The following is a 17,157-nucleotide window of genomic DNA, read 5'->3' as shown; positions in this document are numbered from 1 at the left end:
TACTCACCAAATCCAGCCATTACTCCGCCCTAAATGTGTGAACTTCATTTTTCAAGTGATTATTTTCCATGCCCCTGGTAAAATGCAAGGACATCCAGAGCACAACCAGGGTTGTGTCGATCCTCCTTCCCACCAGATGATGCCCTCAGGTGGCTTACTTGCAATATTTACGCCTTACTCCAGCCTCAGTTTTAGGCCCAAGCATGCCTAAAAGTACTGTACAACCAGTGGGCAAGGGCAAGCACCAGTGAAAGCAAACCTGCTCACATGAAATGCTGTGGACATAGATGATTTTGAAACTTAAAGTAAAGATTAATCCATCTGTTATTCATACTGTTTGTCCTTGCAAGGAGCTAGAGCCAACCCCAGCTTGCATGGGGTGAAAGGTGGGATATACCCTGGACTTGTAGCCGGTCAATCAAAGAGGTGACATACAGAGACGAACACCCAGGCGTTCTTGCATTTACTCAATGAGACACTACTGAGCCAAACTAGAATGTCTTTGGACTGCGGGAGGAAGCCGGAGTACCAGGCCAGAACCCACACATGCACGGGTAGAACATGCAAACTCCAAACACAAAGGCACTCTTTTGGCAAGGATTTGAACCAGGAACCTTACTGTTACGAGGCGCCAGCGCTAACCACTTCACCCCAGTGCAACCCCATGGCAAAGACGTGGAACACAAACTAAATATTTGCTTTCTTTTTTTCATTTTTGTAAGTTTTTTTGTGCTTTTTACGGGCCTCTTTTTCCCTAGCTTGCACAAACCCGTGCTTGCATCATTTGTGGTTGCACTGTGGGTTCTTTTTATGGCCTTCCTCTTGCTTATTTATAAGCATGCAGATAAACTAAATCATGCTTAAAACAATCTAGACTTTACTTTTACTGCCTTAGAAGAGAGCCTGCAAACTGGCATGCTTTTCCTCGATAACACTCTTCTAAAGGAGGCATATGTCTACAGTAAACCTTTGGAAAACCTGAATAAGCGCACCAAAGTGTGTTGTTGCACAAACTGAGCCCTTGTAGCTAGAAAAAGGCTTTATTGTGTATTAAGAATATATTTTCCACATGTTGACACACTGAAGAAACACGGTTATGAAGACACACTGTTCTTGCTTCTTTCCATTGAGACATAATGGAGTCTGAGAGGGAATAAAGAGGCTTCTAGTGGGCTTTGAGCCTCGGCCAATGAGGGTACATGTGGTTCCTGAGGTCGATGTTTCAGCCACCAAACCAACAGTTGGGCACCCGTACTCTTATTTTGTCCTCTACCTCATTTTTCCTCTCGTTTTCTCTCTCTTCTGTAGCCGTCTTCTCTCCCTCTCTCTCATCGTTCGTCCAAACCCTGCTTCCCTCCCTCCGTCTGTCGCCCTCAGAATGAATGAACAATAGTCCACTGAGCTCAGTGCATGAAGTGTACATGTGTGAATTACGTGTATGCAATGTGTAGGCATGTATAGATACAGTATATAATGCCCTGTGTGTTAGGGAGTGGTTAGTGCAGATCACAGAACGCTCCAAGACGTAAGCAGCGCTACATTTCCTTCGCTGCAGCGCCCGAGGCCGCCGGTCACAGATCAGTTTACATGACCTGCTTTCCAACCCCAACCACAGGGGATTACACACACTATCTGACCTCAGAACAGTCTGAGAAGAAACACAAGGCTGTCATGAACGTTGTTTAGTTTGTGAGGCGGCCAGGATTGGTTGGTTTGGAGGAGAAATGTGGTCGTTTGTGGCCAATCAGCCACTGTTCGATCATCCATTGTTCAGGGTTACTGCGCATGCACACGTCATCAATCACCCTACGATGTCTTTTATTATGAGGTCGCTGGAAGTAATCCCCTGCAAACTGTGCCTGACGTATCTGTCTAGCATATGAAGCCATTGATCCAAGATGCTCATCTGTTCAGCCCAAACTCGTTGGTTGACTTTTAAAGGTTCAGGTTGACTTTGGTGTCACTGGCTGACAAATAAGGACTTCCACTTTCACTCTGGAGAGCAAGTGTTGTGTCCTGGTTGGATTCAAGGTTTACTTATTTTTACTAACATTGGTTACGTCAGTGAAATAACATGGTTCCAGTTCATTTTAATGCTTCCATATTGAAAGCCAGCAGAGGAGGCATTTCGTTTCTGGGCAAATATTCTTGTGAACACAATATCTCAAGAATGCTTTGTGGGATTTTCTTCAAACTTTGCACAAATGTCCACTCTGAATCAAGGATAATCTTGTTAGATCTTGGTAATCATAAGTTAAAGATCAAGGTTACAGGGCTTGATGTTATTCAGGGGGCAGTGGAATTCTAGCAAAATCAGAATTATATGTTTGCAAACTTTGCACAAATGTCTACCCAGACTCAAGGATGAAGGGATTGGATCTTGGAGATAATGGGTCAAAGATCAAGGTAATAGTACCAGATGTTATGAGATATTTCAAGAACGCTTAGAGGGGTTTTCTTAAAATTTTTCTTTAATGTCCATGCTGACTCAAGGATGAACTGAGTAAATTTTGTAGGTACAAGGTTACTATGAACTGCTGAACCAGCATGGCTTAGTTTTACTGTAAACCAGTATGTAATGGCTGTCAATGGAGAGGTTAGCTTGGATGTAGCTACAGAGGTACTCAATAAAAAGATCTCAGTGATGATTTTAACCCATTTAGTCAAACGGTTTTCAGTGTTTGAGTTATTTGACTATTTTGATCCATCAGTGTTGGATGCCGACTGCCATTTCAAATCTAATGGGATACGTAGGTGTTGTCCCAGCATGCCCTTGGGCAGCATGTTGCCTGTTGTACAGTGACAACTGTTTGGATTCCTTTTCTCTGGCTTCTGGTGGATTGTTGTTGTGTTTTTTTTTTTTGTTTGTTTGTTTTTTTTTTTACATAAGACACTTGGCACCATGACTGAAGTTATCCACTGAGTTAGTGGCTTCCCACCTGCAAGAAGAGATTATAGGGGGTGTGCAGTATTTTATCAGGGTTTTTCCTAGCTCTGCATTTGTCTCTTTAATGCAACCTTGCAAGAGAACGCCCTGTGTTGCCACAGGGGTTCAACACAAGGTTGCCATCTTGATTAAATATGAGAAGTGCTTTGCAATGGGGCATGCCCACTTCGCCATATGCTTCGTTACAATGTTACAATTTCATTTAGGGGACGCTTCTGTCCAACGCAATGTACGCCTTAGAGTAAGTGCAACACAAGCAAAGATCTAGACAGAAGGACACAACATCAGAAAGTGCCATCGACTACCGCCAAGCAGTGCTAAAGCTAATGCATGTGGTGTGTTTTTTTACCAGTTAACACCAGCAACGTGAGACCTCTCATCATCACCATTAATTAAACTGTCTTCATTAACAAATGATGACCACAGTTCAAGTGCAGGGTCTCTCACAAAGAGCTGGGTGCAAAAACCCCAGAAGTAGAGCGGGACAGTGCAAGTCATCTGCATTTGGGACAACAGTGGAGAAGAGTCTAGCGAAGTGCATAGTAGAAATGGACTCTGCAGATTGGAGTTCTACCAACGAGAGACAACAGAGGAGAAGAGTCAAGATAGTGACTTAGAGCGCTGATGTGCTGGAAGTACAAGACGTCTTTTGATGGACGAGCGTAGGAGTGTACCTGGATGAGGTTACCTGCTTTGTTAGCAATGATTAGAGTTTTGAATTTGATGTGAGCTGCAACAGGAAGCCAGTGTAAAGGGCTGAACAGTACAGTGACACAAGCTGTCTTGGGTTGGTTGTAGACCAGATGTGCGACGGTCAGTGTGCGACATTACAGCCAGCGTTGCTGCTGTGATTGGCCCACAAGGAGACGGAACATTCGGACATGCAATGCAATAGATATGTGAAACAGCCCTGGCGTGTTAGGTTAATCAGAAAGTGTGAGGGTGTCAAACATATTGAAAAGCTTCCTTTAGCTACTTTTTATCCTCTGGGAAAATCATCCATCACGAACATTACCATCTTAAGCAAGACTTCAAAAAAGAAGCCAAATGTTAAATGAAAACCTAAAGGATGATTTGGAGAGATTTGACTAAGCCAAAGATGGTTGTGTAACGTGGTGAATTTACCTATTTAACCCGTCTGTGCTGGATTACGTATAATCGGTCAATTTGGGTGAGTACTGCGCCTCTTCACACACAAACCTACAGAGATAGAGTCAGAGCAGCAGAGCGGAGCTACTGTAGGACCAGTGAGTCAGCCTATCTCAAAGGTAACTACAGGTCAGACAAACTCAGAGTATCTCCCCTTTCTCTCTCTCACCACAGTGTGGCTGCCAATCAAACACAGTTTTTTATGCAGTGTCACTCTGGGACATACCAAGTCCCACGCCGGATAGGGGGGATTGTTCACTTCAACAGTCATTTTTCTGCACCACAAAAACGTGACTGTCTTCTGTAGCCCGCAGCGTAAAGACACACACACACATGTCGCACACTCTCCCAGACTCCTGCGCACACAGACACGGCCGTCCTAATAACGTCCATATGTCTTAAATTATGTGAAAGTGCTGCGAGCTGCTGGTTCCACAGACATGTAAAGACTCCTTTATTCTTCTCTCGGCCCTCCTCTCTCTCTCTCTCTTTTTACTCCCACCTCTTCCCGTCTCTCCCTGCCCCTTCATCCATCCTCTTTTTGAGATACATTTTTAGTCCTTTCTCTGTTCTTTCTTAGTCAAATGAGCCGTTTGTATGGTTTCTTTGCGTCTGTCATCACTGTGAATCACAGAGGGAATCCTTCTGGTGAGCTTTAGATGGGAAAGGTCAAAGCTAAGAAGGCATTATTGTAGGTATTTATTCATCTTATAGCCTGTTTTATAGCAATAGAAACTTTCCTACACAGAAGATGGCAGCATGGCCTAGTTGGTTTACAAATCAGCCAAGAAGAAGAACGAAGAAGAGACAGCCAAGGCAACCACTCATGTCGACATTTGCTAACGCTCCATGCAGAAAGTAGAGTCCATCCTCCTGCTACGGATGCTTTCATTATTATCAATGCCAGTAATGACCCCGTTCCTATTTCTGCAGCTCAGATGATGCAGTAGGCCCATGGTGCATTTATACCAAGGTTTTTGAACTAACAGGAAATGCTTAGAAGTGCCTCTACTTGCTGAAACGGACTCAGTACTTGGGCACAGTTGTGTTTGGATGGACCATGCATGAATCATACATGAGACCACCTCTAAAAGACCCAGTTCTTGAGTACAGCATGCTGGAACTGGACTTTTCAACTGGACTATGATCCAGGCCTAGGCACCTAATGTAAAAGCGCCTACGACGCAAGCAAAGCTTGATAAATATGCTACATTCAAGTCAAGCACAATAACTTAAGTCCATTTTTTAACCTTACACAAGAAAGGACTTTGCATTTCCTGTGTCCTTTTTAAAGGAATAACACGCAACATTTCAAACATTTCGTTTAGGGCAGGGTTGTCAAACTCAATCACAGCAGGGGCCAAAATCTGAATTTAGGTCTAACCTGAGGGCCTAACAGGGTCACGATTAAACCAAAAACTGTCCACTGTGTTTTCACAGGTTATGAATTATAGGGGAAATTAAACAGTGATGATAAAGGATTTTAAGATTTCTAAAAAAAAGTCAAAATGATTAAATATCACAACATCAGTGTTACCGTATCCATGTCAAATAAATGCTAAATAAATTACTTAAAGGCTCAAAATCTGAGATAAAAAGTCAACTTTATAAATCCTAAAGGTCAAAATACAAAATTAAAAGTCATAAAAGGTTTTTAAAAGGCAAATATATGAGATAAAGACTTAAAATCAGGAGTTTAAAGGTCAAGATATAAGAGAAATACAAAATCAAGGGTTTAAAAGGTCAAAATAGATGATAAAATTCAAAATAGTGACTCTAAAAGGTCTAAATATGAGATAAAATTCTAGGTCAAGAGTTTTAAAAGTGAAAAATGGGATTAAAAGTCAAAGTTAGCAGTTTAAAAGGTCACAATATGAGAGAAAAGGTCAAAATTATGAATTTAAAACGTCAAAATATGGAATAAAAAGTAAAAATCCTAAGTTTAGGTCATAATCTTGGGACTCAAAATGGAAATGTGAAATGAAAACACAAATGAATTTCTTTCCCTCATTCCTGACTTCTTATCTAAGTTTTTCTACTCTCTATTTTTTTCTGATTTTAATGACTCAACAAGGATTTTTTTTTTTTATCTTTAAGGTTAAATTTACATTTTTATGCTGGAGGAAATCTGCAGACCTCATTCAGCTGAGCCACTTCTAAATAAATTATAATATGATCTTGCGGGCCGGGTAAAACTGCACTGTGGGCCACATTTGGCCACCGGGCCATGAGTTTGACACCTGTGATTTAGGGGAACTAATAGGCAATTCAAGCCGAAGATTTTCAATTGGATAAGAACTGAAGCAATTTGGGCTGTATATCAGAGTTGAGACCCGTCATAGGAATGTCTTAACTCAAGTCCAGTCTCTGTTTGGGACATCAATGTCGCTGGAATTATTGTGAGAACCAAAACGGTGCAACGGAAGCTTCATGAAATGGGCTTCCATGGCCCATGGCGAGCAAGCGCATGCAAGCCTCACATCACCGAGTCCAGTGCCAAGTGTCAGATGAAGTGGCGTAAAACACACCGTTTCTGGACTGTGGAGCAGTGGAATTGTGCTCTGTGGAGTGGCCAATCCCACTCCTCTGTTTGGCAGTCAGATGGGTAAGCCTGGAAAACGTTACCTCCCTGACTGCATTGTGCCAACTGTGAAGTTTGGTGGAGGAGGGATCTTATCTCTAGTGAAGGTCAATCTTAATGCTTCTGCATACCAAGACATTTTGGACAATGCTATGCTTCCAACTTTTTGGAAACAGTTTGGGGAAGGCCCTTTTCTGGCCCAACCTGACTGTGCCCCAGTGTACAAAGAAGGACTATAAAGACATCGTTTGATAAGTTCAGTGTGGAAGATCATGACTGAACTCCATTAACTCCATCGAGCACCTTTGGAATGAACTCATCCTTGAGTCAGGGTCATGTTGCATGCAAAAGTTTAAGAAAAACCCTTCAAATGTTGTTAAGATACTGTATTCACATGTAAGTGATAAGCATTAGGTGTGATGACCTTTAATCTATGACTTTTAAATTCGAATAATTCCTGAGTCAGAGGGGGCATTGTGCAAAATCTTAGGCAAATCTCTCCAAACCTTTTTGGTATATGACAATCAAAAGAATTGCAAAGATGGATGGACAATCATACAGATGGACAGCCTAAAAAATGCTAAAAATGGGGCATTAAAACTACAAAGAGTTATTTAAATTGGTTTCAGAACTAACATTTACCTTAAATATGAAAACCTTAATAATGTCTAGATGACATAATATTTGACCTGCTGATAACACTCTAGCTCTTCTTAATCTTTAAACAACAGTCTCAGTTATTCTCAGCTACTGCAGCACTTCAGCATGACATAGCTGTAACTATTGGCCTGAAGCTGTCAGGGAGTTGAAAAATCACCTTCACTGCAGCTTTTTCCAAAGACATCATTGACACAGTGTTCATGGTTGTTAATGTATGAACCACCATCCTGCAAAGACTTTGTATAAACTCAGCTGCAACTCACCATTCATATATCTCCTCGTTAAATTCGGCCTCAGAGAGAGATAAAACTTAGAAAAGCAAAGAGGTAGCAGACACAGTTGGCTTCAGCTCTGCTAGACTTGGCAGTGCCCTCTACTGGTGATGAGCAGAATCACAGGGTGTTAGATCTCTACTTCTGACCTTCCTCTCTGTTTTCACTGTCTGTGTTTCTCCTCCTAAATTTAGGGACAGGGGGTCGGTTTAAAAAAAAAAAAAAGATGATGAAAAATAAATGAGAAGGAAAATGTGGAACCTAGAAAGATGTGGAATGAGAGAGTTTAAATAGTGCAAGAACAGAAAAGACTGGATGTGAAAATAAAGAGCTGGCTGCCACTGTCAACATAGTGTGTATTTGTATGTGTGCTTCAAAACTCTTTAGTGTTATTTCAGTTCACAGGGACATTTTCCACTGCAGCTTTAGCTGTTTCAGCATGTTTACTACAGCACGCTTATTCACTGACTACTAACTCGCCGTTTTCTGTCAGTTTACATCATCCTGTGAGGTAAATAAAGGCTTCTTGATGATGTCTTTCCCTTACTTATTGTAGCCTGGGCAATGAAACATCAAGTGTTCTTCGATCTTGTGCCATTTGTGCACAGAGAATGGAGGAACTAAAGTAAATGGTGCAGGTTTCGATCCCAAATAAGGCCACCTCAAGGCTTCCAGCATGGCTACCCCCTGTAAAACTTCTTATCGTGGTTTATATCAGTGGTGCCACAAGAAATTCCAACATCTAAAGCAGGTATAGTAATGTTTTCCAAGTTCTCATTGAATCAAACTGATACTAAGAATCAACACCTTAATGTAATGCGTGATTGCTACGTAAGCATTACAAATGCAGAACCACTTGTTGCTAGACTAGTACTACATCTAGTGGGTCTCGGAAACCATGTCCCTCATTGATAAGCACCACTTTCCATTGCCTTACAACACTAACCTGACACTCTGGACCACTGGTTCTCGAGTGGCCCACCTCCTTTACCTGAAGCCACAACTCAAATGTCCAAAAAAATTCAACTACCAAAACTGTTGCAGTTTGGACCCTGGATGGAACAAAACGTGACTGAGTAAAGATACCAAACAAAGCTTTGTGATAACAAAGATCTTAGTTGTTTTTTACAGAGATATTTTCATTAGAAATCCAGCTTTCTTCAAGATATTTCTGTCCAAGATAACAGGAAAAACAGGCCAGGATCTCAAGAAAATAACCTGAATTTCCTCCTTGTCCAGGAAAACAGAGTAAAATAGCATATATGGAAATACATCTGCCTAGAAATACCGTACATCCTAGCACAATCTTTTTAAGGCACCGATATGTGACCCACTGCAAACAGCTCCACAACCCCCTTTTGGGTCCCGACTTACCAGTTAAGAACAACTGCTCTAGACATCTAGACATCCTCGTTGGCTATACGGTGTTTGGGAAGGGGGTAACCTTTAAAAACACTCTAAAGTGCTGTAAACACACATTTTCAAATGTGTTTTTTTTTTAGACCTGTAATCCACACAACGTCACACACTCGAACCTTGTACACCGAGTCCGTTCCGATTTATCTGCTTTAACTGCCAAATTTAGTAGAATGTGACAAATTGTTACAGACTGTGAGCCTGTGGCTCTGTCACGTCTTTAAAATCACACTAGATCCATCCATCCTGACAGAGATGTCCATACAGAACAAGCTTATGCATCATGATGGACAACATGTGCTTGATTTTCTTTTTTTCAATGTGAACAAAAAATTCGGACGAAGAAATGACTCAGTATGCAAAGGCCTTGGACTTATGTTCAGTTCGTCATATTCATAGTCAGGGTGCAGCACCCCAAGAAGTAAGCTATGAAGTGCAACTTCAACAAGCAGCTGTTATTGTTGTGTACTGTTGGTAGAGTCAGATGGTAAATACAAATCTTGCCTAAGAAAACTGGTAGAAAAATATACTTTACTCCTTTTTGATCTAGAAATGTGGTCCAGTTCTGATAAAACTGCAGCTATAGCTAACTTTGCAAAGCAGATGGATTCGCCCATTTCCACGTTTCTCACTGGCAAATCCATCTTGCAGAGCTCCTGTTTGAACTGTTTAGGCCCGGTTAGAAAGTGACAGGACCAATCAGTGACGGCAGTACTTTAGGGCACGGCGGAGTCGTGATGTAAGCATTGCACAAGAGGCCGGTGCAATTATGGCGGAAGAGATTAGCATGGATGCTCCTAAAGTGCCAGTTTTATCACAACTTGAAGACATTTCTTTGTTAAAAGAAGAACAAAGAACAGTAGTGAGTTGTTTTCTTTTCAAAACAACAAAGGTCTTGTACTGACATGTCTACAGTCGCCATGGTTCGCGTTATGCAGCTCTAATGGAGTTCATTCCTTCAGTAGGGGCGCAGCTCGGTAGCAGCTATGTCATGTGTTTTGTTGCTCCGATTTGCCCGTAAAGATGTGACAGACAGAACGTTCATGCAATCACCCTCCGAGTTTTTTTCAAAGGCTCTGCCCTTTTCCCAAACGTTGTCTGTGAGTGGCGTGCCAGATTAACCTATAGCTGCATCCACGCTAATCTCATCAATGGCAGCCATAGTTTACCGGCTTGCAGTACAACTACGCCACAACTGTAGCTACCGCCTCTTTCTCCACAAATAATGCAGACTGGTGTGGATATTTTCTTACTGGGAACAAATGTTTCAGCTTGTAGCACTGCAAGATGACTCCACCTGATGATGGACATGGAATCTGGAAAAACTATGGACTTTGCAAAGTTCTTATCAGCCTCAGTTTGCACCTGTTTTAGCTCTTAGGGCAAGACAAGGGCCGAAAGAAAGTCCACCAACAGTATCTCCTTTGAGTTAATGTTCAAGGCTGAATTTAAGCTGATGGTTCAACAATTCAGTTTTACAAAATAAAATGCGACTTTTCTGCACAAACAAAAGTCTTTCAGTACAAATAAAGGACTTGAAAAACTAACTTGCACTCAAATAACTGAAAGAATTAACTGTGCAGAGCCCAGTTGCAACTTTCTGGAGAGAAGGGGGAATTTTCAAAACAAAAACGCAGGTTTTCTGTGCAAGAAATGTTTTTTTTAGTGCTGGGAAAGGGAGACTGTGTCTCTTGCATAAGTTTTCCACCTAATGCTGCAGACTCGGACAGTTAATCTCAGAACTGGCCCAATAATTTCATTGTGTCAATGTAAATAGCCTATTTATGTTGTTCAGTGAGTGTAGGCTGTTGTTAAATTCTCCCATCCCTTCATATAATGCCAGAATTTATACTGGAAATAATCCACTGGGATAAAGGCAGAGGGAGTAGGATTAAATACGAATGATGAAGAAAGGGATACCAATTAAAATGTTGTAAGAAATTAAAAGTCTTTAATGTGAACTAGGAGTCAGTGGGGAAGTTGTCAGGACTGACTTCTGAGGCAGACTTTGCCTTCAAGTCTCAGTCAGAAGCAGCAGATCTCCTTCCAAACTGACTGTCCAGGAGCCAGAGAGAGAAGAGCCTTGGTACAGTACAGAAGTTGATAAACTGTCTGTCCACGGCAGACATCATAAGTCCGATGTTGTTTTCATACAGAGACGATGTGGCCCCGTTTGGCCCTGACCGTCCCGTAGTGGAAAACCCTTCTACTGTGTCTCTTTGGAGAGAGAGTTTCCTAGCTTAACACGGGGTTAGATGGAAACTGGCTGGCTCTGTTGATCCACCAAAGGCTAATGTGCTGTGTGAAGATTGTTTTTCCGTATGAAAAAACCACGAGGAGGACACACTCGCATACTCGGTGAGGAGCGGCTCGGGTCCAGTGGGTCAGACAGAGAGCCAGTGGCTCGTTCTTTCTCTCAGTTTGTTGTTTCGTTTCCGTCTGTTGACTTTTTTTATTAGCCAGAAAACAGGAGGGAGCGCAGCCAACAAACACGCACTAATACACAACCACACTGCCCGGCTGACCTCTCTGCCCTGCTCGTCATTCCCAGAGAACTGTTTTCTCTCGATATTCATACCCTTTTCCCTGTCGTGACCACAGGATGGTCAGGCTGTACAGACAGATCGGTCATCTAGCTCTACACCGCTTCAGAGGCGTTGCTCAGCTAAAACCTGCAGCTATACCCAGAATATTTTGCATGATTTCTGCCCATAGATCTGTCTGTTTGGGTAGCGAGCGTAGGAATGTTCAGGTGCGTGTATGTGTGTGCATTGGGCCCCCACAGAAAGCCCCTCTTTGTGCTTGTGTTGCAGGCTGCCTTCCTAATCAGGGGTCATTACATGAGGTTAGTGCGAGGGTCCCCGGGGAGAGGAGAGGGGATCAGAGCCCAGATTAGACTCAACCGACCCCTCACTGTCCCCGGGCACCGCACAGGCAACGAAACCCGACCCCCGCCTCCCAAAAAAATCTCTCCTTCCTCCCACCCCCCCGCTTTACCTACGATCCAAGGAGAGAAAGTCTGATTTACAGGAAAACACAGCAGCCTCTGCTTCTCCTGTGTTTATCTGCGGCTGTGTGCGTATGAAACGTGTGTTTGTGCGAGGGAGCAGAGGTATGTGCCCCGGGGATAACGGGATAATAGGAGGGAGAGCTAAGTGGCTGATTACCTGAAATAGTGCTGGCATGGAAGGGAGAAAGGAAGAGACTGAAGGTAAAAGAAGGCAGAGAAAGGGAGATCTAATAGTCAGAATAGGGAGAAATTATAAAAAGCAGATAACAGAGGGAGGGCGGGTATTGACGGGATGATGGAGTGATGGAGAGGCCGTTCTCACGCTTCAGTAGCCAGAACGCTGCTGATAAGAGCGAAAGGACGGGGTAGCTTTACACTGATAGGCTTCATTTCAGTGGGTGATAGTGTATCCAAGCATCCTCTTTGTACACTAAATGACTCCAGAGCTTTCAACAAATGCATTTGTGTAACAATCACGCCGCACATATTATAAATATGCATGTTTGAGTCCTGACCTTCCTCCTCTTGCGGTGGATGTCTCCGATGCTGTTGGCCAGCGAGTTCGGTCCCAGCAGCGTGGCCGTGCTCTGAGGCCAGTCCACCGTCACCAGCGTGTGTTCGCCCATCAGCACCTTACGAACGTTCTCGGCGCCCGTCACTCGAATCAAGGGGCGGCCCAGCAGGTGGGTCTTGAAGACGTTGCCATACTTCTGCCTCCGCGATGCATGGAAGCCTGAACCCTAGGGACAGAAAAGACATATAAGGTCAAACTTGGTGCTTTAAAGGTTACGAAAAAAGAGCCTCTTCGAAAATGTCCTAAAGAATTCACTTGCAAATGTAATAACTGCCAACAAACATTAAAAACTACAAACATAATGCAAATTCACAGTTTTTAACGTAACAATCCCATGAATGTCATAAATCTCTCACAAATGAATCTGCAGTTGTCTACCACAATAATCAATAATCTATAATATTTGTATGACGTATTTGTAACAACCTCATTTAAACACTACTGTTTATGGTTAGTTTGTCTAGTTTGAGTGTTAGAAACCAAAGAAATACCAATAAGGACAAGCCACAGTCAGGAAAATAAATAAAAAATGGTAGTTATTCCATTACCCATTGGCTCATGCTGTCAAACTTTAAAAGGAAGCCATGCAAAGATCATCACCTCAAATACCAGATCTATAAGTAAACTTACTCTACATCTACCCCAAAGGGAAATCGTACGTCTGATCTGTACTAATTCAGATCAAAATGTGTCCAGATACACATTGTAAAGATTTGATCTGATTCCTGACTGACTCCAGCAGGTGGGTTAGGGTTCAGGTTTGACATTTTTGACCTCATGAAAACCTCAAGTTTGAACAAAAATCTTTCAGGTCCTTCATGAAAGCTCTTTTATTCTCCGTCCAAACACTCAGTGTTCTCTAGGAAGTCATCTGTTTAATGTTTCCTGTTTGAAATAAACAGAAGAAGAAGAACCAAATGGCAAATTTGCATGCACAGTGAAATACATTACTTCTTTGGCAGCAAAAGTGGAAGACAGAAGAAAGAAACTTCTGTAAATCCAAGAATAAAGGCTCAAGAATTGACAGCGAATTTAGAGGAATTGGATAGAGGAATTGTTCAGAAGCTTCAAAAGTTGCTGAAATCTCTCTGTTTAGAGGATATAGTCGATGTATTTGCCCTTTTTTCATGCTGGGACCCACCAGGAGAAGCCAAACAGTCCATTTCAGGCCTCCGCCCTGCAGTTTGAATAACCCTGCCGTCAGTAAACCCCCAGAGAACCAGAGCTGGAGTCAGTTAGCGAGCTGACCGGGGTTCAGCTTTGACGCTGACCTCTAAACGGTCCGGGTCACGGCAGAGCGAGAGGGAGCCGACCCCAGAACTGTAAATGGGCTGTTTGAGTGAAAAGAATATATATCAGCCCGAGGGCAGCTTACTGTGTTACACACTAGCAGACAAACACATCATTCACACACACTTTGAAACACACACATACAGTAAAAACACATTCATGCACACGAACGCTCATTTCATAAAAGTCACAAAAAAAAAAAAAACATGAAAAGCAAACAAACATGCCGAGGCAGAACTGCAAATTGCCGTGACAACACTAACTGGTTTGACCCCAGTTTACTCCTGGGGAAAGAGATATGTACGACTGCGAGGTCTACATACACATATATATACACTCACAAGTAACATATGTAAATAGAAGTGCAAAAGAAGCAGCTCTGTGAGGTACTGAAAAATACCCCGGTGTCATCATTTTACTCAATGCAACATGAGCGAACCTTCAGCTCTGCAGTATACTTGGGTTGAAGGAAATAGAAGTATGTTTGGGGGCTAATTTTAGCAGATAGTTTTCCTTCTTTTAAGACACCGCTCTCTGAAGTAGTGTACTTTTCTACAGTTCAGTTGGCTAAACCTGCAGGTTTATCTACCCAGGGGTTTTTGGGGTTATTTGCAGGCCTGAATCCTTTGATGAAGTCTTGCTACTTTGGCAATAATCAAATTTACAAAAGCATCTTGAAAAGTCCTAAGGTGGTAAACATCCATTCATTTTCCTCCGCTTATCTCGGGCCAGGTCGCTGTGGCAGCAGGCTAAGCAAGTCAACCCCGACATTTCTCTCCCCAGCAACATCTTCGAGCTCATCCTGGGGGATTCTGAGGCATTCCCAGGCTAGATGAGATATATATAATCCCACAAGCGAGACCTGGGTCTACCGTGGGGTCTCCCAGTTGGGCGTGCCTGGAAGACCTCCGAAGGGAGGCATCCTAATCAGATGCACTTCATCTGGCTCCTTTCCATGTGAAGGAGCTCTAGTTTGAGCTCAACCTATCTCTAAGGCTGAGCCCAGCTACCCTACTGAGGAGTCTGACTCCGACCACTTGAACTCACAATCTCATTCTTTCTGTCATTACCCACAGTTCATGACCATAGGTGAGGGCTGGAACAAGAGTCGACCGGTAAACTTTGCTCTGATTAAGAGGCTGTAGTGGATTTGGTTGGAAAATTTTGCAGGAAAAAGCAAGGTCGCATTTTTGTGTTTTGTTGAATCATGATTTTCCTCAGATGGGTCTTGGAAAACAATACTGCTGGTGTCATGAAGCTTTAGCATGTGTGACTCATTCAGCGTGTTTGTGAAGCCTCTAAAAGTTTGCAAAACTCAGTGAAAAACCATGCTGAGCAAGCTCCAAGAGTATTTGGTTCCAAACTTGAGTCTACAAGTGCCACTGCAGAACTGAAATATATATATTTGTCTAAATCTCGACTGAACATATCCATGGTTTTCTCTCAATCTTAAAGGTATTGCAAGGAATGTATGATGCCAAGTCATGTGTGATACTGTTCAATGCATCATCAATTACCTACAGTTGATTACAGACAGTGTAATTTCTATTTGGAAAGGCCAGCCTAAGAAGCAACCCAATAGGGTCAATGCAAGAGTTTCAGATCCCGGACAAGCCCCCAATTTGTCATGTCTGGCTCAAAAGACATTATCTTGTTTACTCAAGATAATCCTATATTACACGAATTTCTTCTTTGGTCCTATAACAATTCATTTACTTGAGGGCTTATTCACAAAAACTGGAACCACTTTTCAACCTTTACTATGCCAGTGGACTGGGGCATCTCAACTATGCAAAAGCAAAATTAAATGTAAATTCCTTACACTTTTTAAAGACAAGGGACCAAAAATCCACAATTTCAGACACACAAAGACAGCTGATGCCATAGATTTTTCTTATAGGATTATCTACTTCTTCTCACAACCTACCTCCCATCTCTCTGTGTGAACCCGGCCCAAATTAAGCACAGATGCCTCGGCCTCTCCCTGGCTCTGTTAGCTGTTTCATGTTGCTTTGAAAACTCTGATTGCCAGACGGCTTTTATAGATGAAAAATGTTGCTAATTAGCATTCAGGCCCAACACGCCCCACCTCCGTTTGTTGGGGCGCTTAAGTTCCTGCAGATGTTAAGACCTTTTCATGAGGTGTTGACATTTATTTATCCACACCGTGCATTTTAGGGATTAGCTTTTGAATTTATCTCCAAATGTAGGTGTTTTCTGGTGGCTGTACTGAACTCTTGTCCGTCTTTCACTCTAGAGGAAAACTGGGGCTAAAACGTCGTCTTGCTTTCCGGCAGATATCACAATAAAATGTTGACTTTAAAGTCACAAAACTTTGTTTTTGTGGTTTGAAGTAGAGAAGAGTGTTAAATGTCGAGCATGAAACAAAAAATAAGATGAAATTTTTTTTCATCATTCCCTGCAAGAAAAAGACTAAAATAGAAATGAAATGTATAACACAAAGGAAAAATTTTCCACTTTAACTTTTTCCTCTTCATTTTGCCTTTCTATCCTTGAAATTTGCCTTTTTTCTCATTATTTGAACTTTTAACCATGAAACTAAAACTGTTTCTTGCCATTTTAACAGTTTTACAAAACATTTTTCTATTTTCTTGCTATTTGAAATTTCAACATTTTAACCTGGTTTTCAGCCGTTTGATATTTTTCCTCAATTTGATTTTCCTCTTATTCATTTGACTTATTTCTTAACATTTTGCCATTTCTCAAGTCAGGTGGACATTTTTCATTATCATTTTGGCCCTTTTCTTATCAGTTTCACAATTTTCATCAACATTTGTGTTCTTTTCTCTAAATTTTAACTTTTTTTCTTCAAATTATGATAGATATTTTCATCATTTGGACATTTCCCCTAACCTTTGTAACTCTTCCGTTGTCATTATAACTATAAATCTTAACATTTTGAAATTTTTCGGCATCATTTTGACAATCGTCTCGCCATTTTGCCATTTAAACTCATCATTTAAATTCTTTCCTCTCAATTTTGACATTTTTACTCTGTTCTCATCACTTGGGCATTTTGTCAAAACCATACATTTTCTTGGCATTTGGACTTTCCTGAATATTTTGACCTTTTTTCATCATTTTTAAGCTTTTCCTGTGTTTTGTCTTTCCTACATTTTGAATCTTATATCATCAACTGGATGGATTCTCAAAGAGCACAATGCAAAAAGAATCCCCTCTCTTACCCAACACTCTTGTGTATTGAGGAATTTGTGCATTTGAGATAAACATCAGCTT

At 41.8% G+C, this 17,157-nt stretch overlaps 1 protein-coding gene across 1 annotated transcript in view; it reads right to left on the bottom strand.

Moving 5' to 3' along the window:
• The window catches only part of LOC121504567 (cytochrome P450 26B1), a 56,564-nt gene that overhangs the window by 13,576 nt on the left and 25,831 nt on the right, over positions 1–17,157 (bottom strand). The window contains exon 2 of the mRNA XM_041779454.1: positions 12,551–12,775. Within this exon, the coding sequence (XP_041635388.1) occupies positions 12,551–12,775 (225 nt within the window). The remainder of the gene's footprint in view (positions 1–12,550; positions 12,776–17,157) is intronic.

The sequence above is a fragment of the Cheilinus undulatus genome, linkage group 22, assembly GCF_018320785.1.
Source record: "Cheilinus undulatus linkage group 22, ASM1832078v1, whole genome shotgun sequence".
Lineage (NCBI taxonomy): Eukaryota > Metazoa > Chordata > Actinopteri > Labriformes > Labridae > Cheilinus > Cheilinus undulatus.
The sequence above is the reverse complement of the archived record's forward strand: the minus strand, read 5'-3'. Positions and strand labels throughout refer to the sequence as shown.